At 41.3% G+C, this 9,042-nt stretch overlaps 1 protein-coding gene across 1 annotated transcript; it reads left to right on the forward strand.

Moving 5' to 3' along the window:
* The first annotated feature begins 4,201 nt into the window (after positions 1 to 4,201).
* Positions 4,202 to 7,695, forward strand: LOC110491063 (lysophosphatidic acid receptor 6-like). The gene has a single exon (XM_090202909.1). The coding sequence runs from the start codon at positions 4,798 to 4,800 to the stop codon at positions 5,779 to 5,781; it is 984 nt and encodes a 327-aa protein (XP_090059035.1). The 5' UTR covers positions 4,202 to 4,797; the 3' UTR covers positions 5,782 to 7,695.
* Positions 7,696 to 9,042: the final 1,347 nt, after the last annotated feature.

Below are 9,042 nucleotides of genomic sequence, written 5' to 3' on the forward strand. Positions count from 1 at the left end.
ATGTTAAAACTGTATAATTTGGTTTGGTAAAAGCATAATGAAACCTATAGCACACATTTGACTTGGTGAAAATCCGTTTTGTGGACCTAACTTACTTACCTCTTTTTCCATGTGGCTTATTCCTTCACAAACTCCATGAAATTATGACCCTCTTCCTAAATAGTTGGTCGCATTATTAATTTTGTATATGGTTTTTGTAGAAACACTCTCCGCTACAGAATGTCCCCTTTTAATTTGAAGGTATTTTCAAACATACCTGTTTTTCCGTTTAGAAATGAAAACACTATGTATCTAGGCCCCACATTTGAAGGTGTCAACTATTTGTACAAATTCACATTTTGCAGTCACTTTCATTGTAAATAAGAATACTTATACATTAATGTGGATGCTACCATGACTACGGATAGTCATGAATGAATCGTGAATAATAATGCGTTTGAAAGTAACAGATGCACAAAGATCATATCCTCAAAACACACTAACCTTTCGCCATTGGCAATAACAGGGAAGGTAAGCATTATACACTGTTCTTTGTTGATTATCTGTAATCATGGTAGCATCCACATGAATTTAGGTGTTCAGAAAAAAAATTGATTGTGTTCTTATTTACAATAAAGTGACTCTAAAATGACACAATACATTATTTACCATTCATTTATATTGGGCACAACATAATCCGCAACACAACCAAAACAAACTGCAAATGCATCCAGCAAGTTTGTGGTCACATGCTTGTTGTCATTGCGTGCTATGAATGTGGGACCAATTACTAAACTTTTGACAAATTGAATACACTATAAGTGAATTTGTCCAAATACTTATGGAGTAAAGACCCAAATTAAACTTTTTTAGCTTCATGTCCAAATAAACACGTAGAGGAGTGTACATGCAGATACTGTCACGTTCTGACCTTAGTTCCTTTGTTTTGTCTTTGTTTTAGTATGGTCAGGGCACGAGTTGGGGTGGGAAGTCTATGTCCTTTTTTTTATAGTTTGGGATTTCTGTGTTTGGCCTGGTATGGTTCTCATTGTCCCTGATTGAGAACCATACTTAGGTAGCCTGGTTTCACCTTTGAGTTGTGGGTGATTATTTTCTGTTCTGTGTTTTGCTGCACCGTTCAGGACTGTTAGTTTTTTGTCGTTTTATTGTTTTTGTTCAAGTGTTCAGTATTCGTATTAAATACAATATGGACACCTACCACGCTGCGTATTGGTCCTCACCTTCTTCAACCCACGACAGCCGTTACAGATACAGTGTGATATGCAGATACAAATATTCATACCCCTTGACTTATTCCACATTTAGTTGTGTTACAGCCTGAATTCTAAATGGATTAAATATATTTGATTTCTCACCCATCTACACACAATACTCAAAAAATGACAGTGAAAACTTGTTTTTTGTTGATGTTGTGAACATGAAATACAGAAGTATCTAATTTACATAAGTATTCATACCCCTGAGTTTATACTTTGTAAATGCACCTTTGGCAATGATTACAGCTGTGAGTCTTTCTGGGTAAGTCTCTAAGAGCTTTCCACACCTGGATTGTGTAACATTTCCTATTATTATTTTTAAATTCTTCAAGCTCTGTCAAATTGGTTGTTGATCATTGCTAGACAACCATTTTCAGTTCTTGCCATAGATTTTCAAGCAGATTTAAGTCAAAACTGTAACTGGGTCACTTAGGAACATTCACTGTCTTCTTGGTAAGTAACTCATTGGGTAGATTTGGCCTTGTGTTTTAGGTTATTGTCCTTCTGAAAAGTGAATTAATCTCCCAGTGTCTGGTGGAAAGCAGACTGAACAAGGTTATCCTGTGCTAAGACCATTCCGTTAATTTTTTTATCCTGAAAAACTCCCGTCCTTAATTATTACAAGCATACCCTTAACATGATGCAGCCATCACTATGCCTGAAAATATGAAGAGTGGTACTCAGTAATGTGTTGTATTGGATTTGCACCAAACATAAAACTTTGTATTCAGGACAAAAGTGAATTTCTTGAAAAAAACTTTGCAGTATTACTTTAGTGCCTTGTCCCAAACAGGATGCATATTTTGGAAATGTTTATTTTGTACAGGAGTCTTTCTTTTCACTCTGTCATTCAGTTCTCCTATCACAGCTGTTAAACTCTAACTGTTTTCAAGTCATCATTGGCCTTATGGTACCATTTCCTGAGTGGTTTCCTTCCTCTCTGGCATCTGAGTTAGGAAGAACAACCTGTATCTTTCTAGTGACTGGGTGTATTGATACACCATCTAAAGTATAACTTCACCATGCTCAAAGGAAATACTCAATGTCAGTTTTTTCCCCCTCTCTTCTTTGTGAGGCATTGGAAAACCTCCCTGGTCTTTGTAGTTGAATCTGTGTTTGAAATTCACTGCTCGACTGAGGGTAGTACAGAGGGTAGGGTAGTACAGACTGTACAGATAATTGTATGTGTGGGGTACAGAGATGAGGTAAACATTAAAAATCATGTTAACACACTGTTATCGCACACAGAGTGAGTGCACATTTTTACTCCTGTACATATTTAGGATTGCCCTAACATATTGACTCAAGACATTTCAGCTTTTCATTTTGTTTTAATTTGTCTCCTCACACCATCAGTAAATATGTATGGTTTCTGACCCTCATCTGAATGCAGAGATTCCATAGTAAGCACTACTTATCAGCTCTCAACCCACTTTTCACACGGGTTAATTACTAAACCCTCACATAGGCTACTTTAGACATATACACCGCTTGGTAAATTACAGTGTATGGAGTTACCATCAAATGAGCAGCTACAAAATCTCTCTTAGCCCTCGCTCATGTCTTGTGGCTGTGGTAAAATGTGTCGAACACTGATAGAGGCAGTGCTCTTCCCACGGGCGCCGAAGACGTGGATGTCGATTAAGGCAGCCCCCTCGCACCTCTCTGATTCAGACGGGCTGGGTTAAATGCGGAAGACACATTTTCAGTGGAGTACATTCAGTTGGACAACTGACTAGGTATCCCCCTTTCTCTTTCCCTCCTCTCGGGGAGGGCGGGATTGGATGTTGTGAACGACTGGTGAGTACAGCAGCAGCGTTGCTAGGCAACAGCACAGCGGAGAGGGGGGGGGGGGGGCTGGAGACTGAGGGTAGGATGAGAGAGAGAGCTACTTCCTGGCTTCAGCCATCATCTAACTTGATTCTGTGACTTATCAGCCATGCATTGTGGGTGTGACTGTGTGTGTCAGCCATCCATCATGCTGTGCTTGGCCAAGAAGACTACAGTACATCTGGCCGGTGATTGCTGCCTGTGTCCAACCGACTCTGGCTGTGTTGGATTCTCCCTGGTGGTGGGGGGGGGGGGGGGGTTCCCATCTGTTCTTATAACCAGGTCCAAACCAGTTGTCTACGGTTTTCAGGAATAGTTCACAACATGAACAGCACCTGATTATTCTCTTTGAACAACCCTTACAGTACAAATCAATAATGGATTTCAGTAACATTCCAGTCATCCAAGAGGATGAAAGATATGCATTGCTGGATATTCCATGATGATGATGGTATTGAATTGTTGTGTGTAATTTAGCATTATTTTTAGAGAATAACTCAAAAATAATGAACAAAATAATGATTTCAATGTCAACGTCAAAACATCCTATTTTGGATTAAATTAAATATTAAATTAAATTTTGAATAACATATAAGCATCAGCACATTGACAAAGCCATAAAGCCCTCACAGAAAATATATGGATCAAAATCCCTTTCAATAATTATGCTGTGCTGCAGACAATGATATGACCAGCAGTAAAGGACATTTGACTTGTGTTAAGCGCCCTCCAGTGTTGAAGAAGAGTCAAGACACCCAGAATAGCATATCAAATGTACTGACAAGTGCCACCAATTTGACAAGCTTAGCATCATTTAGTGAGGACACAACCCCCAGGGAAGTATCAAGGATCCATTAAACTATCATGCAAGTTAAGTAGAAGATTAAACAGTAGGTCAATTATAAAGTAAGTCAATCTTAAACTGACCTTGTGGCAATGGCATGGCTTGCTTGTGTTGACAGCTAGTCCTGTACTGTTATTAATGAGGTCTAACACCTTCAACTAAAAATAACGAGGCCACGACATGACAGGATGATAGGTGTCTGATACAACCCACCCACGGAGAAGCACAGTACATGCACTGAAGATTTCCTGTGTAGTTTGATATAGCACTGAGCACCACCCACTCACGCAACAGAGCTCACAAAGAAATTTCCATGGCCATGACACCAAGCTCATATGAAGGTGTGGGGGGAAACAGACAATGCATTTGTTTAGTGCTCATGTTTATTAGCCTATTGTGTAATAATTAGCTGACTTTGTTTTGGTGGATTTGTGGATCCAGCGAGTGTTCTTCAGAAACGCAAGTACTTTTTTCTTTAAACATACTTTATCTTTTACCAACACAGTTTACTTGATTTAGTCATAGTTAATTAAGAATTGTAGCCTATAGTCACAGAATACACACGGTGTTCATAAGTTGAAAAATATCTTGATAGTTTCAATTCGATGGCTAAAATGTAAATCAGATAAAGAAATTCAAACAGCAACTTTTTACAATGGAAGCTATGATTGTATTGGTGAACTACGGCATGATAAGTCAAGCAAGCAGAGGATAGGATGAGAAATATCTTCTGTAAAACATCAACAGTGATAATATCTGACTGAACACTTTCACCATAGGTTCCATAATCAGCAAAGGAAAGCAGAAGTAAACTCTCCCACTGGCTCTGTCACCTACAAGCTCATTTTTATTATCCAACCTGAAACAATGAATACATCTGTTGGAGATTTCCCTGGCAACTGCAGTACCCCAGCAGACTACCAGTTCTACCTCTTCCCAGCCGTCTACAGTCTGGTGATGGCACTGGGCCTGCCAGGAAACGTGGGAGCCCTCTACATGTTCATCTTCAAGATCACTCCTCGCACCTCATCTAACGTGTACGTGATCAACCTGGCCCTAGCCGATACCGCCATCCTCTGCACCCTGCCCTTCAAGATCCACTACTTCCTCAACAGAAACGACTGGGTATTCGGAGACATGGCTTGCCGCATTACAGGAACACTGTTCTTCGCCAACATCTACATCAGCATCGCCTTCATGACCTGTATCTGTGTGGATCGATACACGGCCGTCGCCCATCCTCACATCTATCTGAGGCTCCGGAACTCGTGTTATACTGTAGTGGTGAGCGTGGCGGTGTGGGTGGTGGCGGGGGTGGCTGTTCTGTCCTTCATCCGAGTGGGACCTCTGGACAGCAAACCTGGCGGAGGTCGCCCACAGCGCCGTAGCTGCTTTGAGAACTTTTCAAAGCACGAGTGGGACAGGCGTGTGGCGCCGTACAGCTTATTCAGTCTCGTCTTCGGCTCGCTACTGCCCTCTGTGGTCATCCTGGTGTGTTACCCTCTGGTGGCACGGCGCATCGCTCTCATCCGGACCAACACGGCCCGCGGAGCCCTGAGGGTCATCTACACCATCCTGGCTATCACCCTGCTCTGCTTCCTGCCGTACCATGTGGTTCACTTCCTGCACCTGCTCCGCCGTCAAGGGGCCATCCATCACTGTCCCCATGCCAATGCCATCTACAATGCCCGGCAGGTGACCCTGGCTCTGGTCAGCCTCAACAGCTGTCTGGACCCCCTGCTCTACTACTTCACCACTAGTCGCTGTAAGTGGAGTCCCTCCATGGCCAGGTTCAGATGGATTTGGGCCAGGAGGAATAGGGGACTCTATACCATTGCTGTGGGACAGTGAATGGTTTGGATAAACTAGCTCCAACTGTATTCAATCAGCTAATGTAATTGTATGCTTTTTATATTCTACTCACAAACTCTGAAGCTAATTGATGAAGCAATTTTTTGCCATCGTAAACCACCAACCTTTGCATACATGTACAGTTGAAGTTGGACGGTTACATACACCTTGGCCAAATACATTTAAACTCAGTTTTTCACAATTCATGACATTTAATCCTAGTAGAATTCTCTGTCTTAGGTCAGTTAGGATCACCACTTTATTTTAAGAATGTGAACTGTCAGAATAATAGTAGAGAGAATGATTTATTTCAGATTTTCTTTCATCACATTCCCAGTGGGTCAGACGTTTACATGCACTCAATTAATTCCTCTTGACAGAGCTGGTGTAACTGAGGCAGGTTTGTAGACCTCCTTGCTCGCACTCGCTTTTTCAGTTCTGCCCACAAATTTTCTATAGGATTGAGGTCAGTGCTTTGTGATGGCCACTCCAATACCGTGTTCTTCGGCTTGCAAGCCTCCCCCTTTTTCCTGGATGGTCATTATGGCCAAACAGTTATATTTTTGTTTCATCAGAACAGAGGACATTTCTCCAAAAAGATCTTTGTCCCCATGTGCAGTTGCAAACCGTAGTCTGGCCTTTTTGAAGGTAGTCCTTGAAATACATCCACAGGTACACCTCTTATTGACTCAAATTATGTCAATTAGCCTATCAGAAGCTTCTAAAGCCATGACATAATTTTCTGGAATTTTCCAAGCTGTTTAAACGCACAGTCAACTTATTGTATGTAAACTTCGCACTTATAATTCACTGTATCACAATTCCAGTGAATTATAAGTGAAATAATCTGTCTGTAAACAATTTTTGGAAAAAGTTATTGTGTCAAGCACAAAGTAGATGTCCTAACCGACTTGCCAAAACTATAGCTGGTTAGCAAGAAATTTGTGGAGTGGTTGAACAACGAGTTTTAATGACTCCAATGTAAGTGTATGTAAACTTCCGACTTCAACTGTATGTATTCAAGCTTTGTACAATAGACATACGAACCTTTACAGAACGCTACACTGAACAATGGGATCATATTGAAGACAATCGCGATGGAAGTCCTTTCTTCAGCAGAGTAGACAGAAAGCTCCCCAGATCTTCATCTTACAAATAAAGCCAGGTTGACATCATTTGGATTGAAATAAACCCTCTGAGAATGTGATGGAGTAGTTTGACTTGTGATTAGTAAATCTGCTCTATCAGGAAACATACTATCCTAAAGTGTATTTTGATCATATCATTGACATTTACATAGTGTTTATCTAAAAAAGGGTTAGATTTGAAAAGGTTCTGGCTTGTGGTCGCTACATGTACTGCTGTAGCTAGATGTTTTTGGTCAAATTAAAAGAAGTGCGTCACAGGATATGGCGACGGTGACTCAAGTTATAAAAACCCCAGGACTCTTTAAGGTTGTGGGCTGCGCCATAATGTGTATAGTGCAACAGGGTTCAGTTAGCACCGTGAGCACACTCACGACACTGAACTGCCTCTAGTCACATTGCTTTTCAGTGGCGCAACTGGCGATGCAGACCCTGGTTCAAGCCATGTATGGACAGTGTACCCAGACATACTGCTAAGCAGACACTGTGGTCTGGCACAATAACTCTCATTTCCAACACCCGTCCGTCCTCCTTACCTGATAGCTCTTCAGCTGAAGAGCCTGGGAGGTGCTGGATGGTGTAACCTTTCAGTAGACTAGAACAGAGGCAATACAGAGAGAAATGGGAGAATGAATCATTCATATTAGTCCTCTTACTGTAACTTTTTTTGGTGATACATGTATACTTTTCTTTGCTCAAGACATAGAACAAACTTTGTACATTTTATGCCCAAGCTTTACCCAAATAAGAATAAAAATGGTCAACTTTGTCTTACTGTACCTATTGAGGTGTGTGTGGATCCTGATGAGGGTGTCGGGGTCACTGTGCGCGTCGTGGGGCTGCACTCGGCAAGTGAAGCGGAGCTGGTGCACGTTGAGGCCCAGCTCATTAAGAGCTTTCTCTGGAGAGACCAGCCGAAGACTCTACACCCAGGGAGAGCAGGGGAACAAATGGGGGAGAAGTGAACCAAGGGCAACAATAGGACAAAAACTTGCAAGGCCAAAGGCAGAGAATAAAACACCCTGAATTACAAACACTAGCAACTGGTAATCTAAATTGTTACGGTTTTAAAAACATTTGTAATAAATGCAACATTATTGGACAATGCATGAAGATACTCCAAACTATTCACATTTTTGTCATCTATCAGATATCGACTGAATTCTAGCACATAAAACATTTTACTGGTAAGTACAAATAATGAATGGAATTCAGTGATTCGGGTGGGAATTCAGGTATTCAATTCACTCTCAAATGTCACTTATTTTTGTCTTAGAATGCACTCATGTATACTTTTTCTTATTGAATCAGGTCTTTTGTGTGTGTGTGTTAAAAATCAGGATATTTGTGTCTCATCTGAAAAAATACATTGGTTCCTTTGCATATATGAATAAATTAACATAAAGGGGAGGAACAGGGCTACAAACACCAAACAACATTTGCTCTGTCTACACTTCTTGCACTCGCATGTGCGGTCTAGACTGCCTCATTAATTACTGTTCTTGTCACATTCTCTTGCATAATTCAACAAGTGAGTCAATAACAGGATACACTCCGATTAAAATTCAGAAAACCTTTTCAAATGGAGTAAAACGAGGACGGTGGAAATGTGAACTTGTCTAATAAGAAGACTTGTTTTCTGTTGCAAAACATTTCGCTGTGCCCTACTACTAAACACTACCCAGAGCTCCTCAAACATGTGGCACACGCTGCAATTCTATATCATTTTCTCTAAACCCCTGACATTCTTGATACAGGTAGGGTTACAAGGACATCCTGGTGTCACTCCCTGAACTGCTCGATCTTGAAGAACTTCATCTTCTTGGCTGGCCTCTCCGTGCACCAGCAGCATGTTGTGAGGCTCTGCCATGCGGAAGAGCTGCATGATGCCCTTAGCATCTGCATGGGCGCTGAACGACATGTACTCCACCTGCAGGGGTCACAGACAGAGGACAAACTCAGCAGGTTGGCTCACCGATCTCAAGTTCAACGTATCCATTTGATATCTATTACTGCAGTAACATCATGATCATACATAAAGTTCAATATAATCTCATCTTGTATTAGTCTATTTTCCATCTCCAGTTTCTTTTGACCATTCAGGATCTTGTGTCGG

The sequence above is a fragment of the Oncorhynchus mykiss genome, chromosome 16 (genome assembly GCF_057628025.1).
Source record: "Oncorhynchus mykiss isolate SJ-2025 chromosome 16, ASM5762802v1, whole genome shotgun sequence".
Taxonomy (NCBI): Eukaryota; Metazoa; Chordata; class Actinopteri; order Salmoniformes; family Salmonidae; genus Oncorhynchus; species Oncorhynchus mykiss.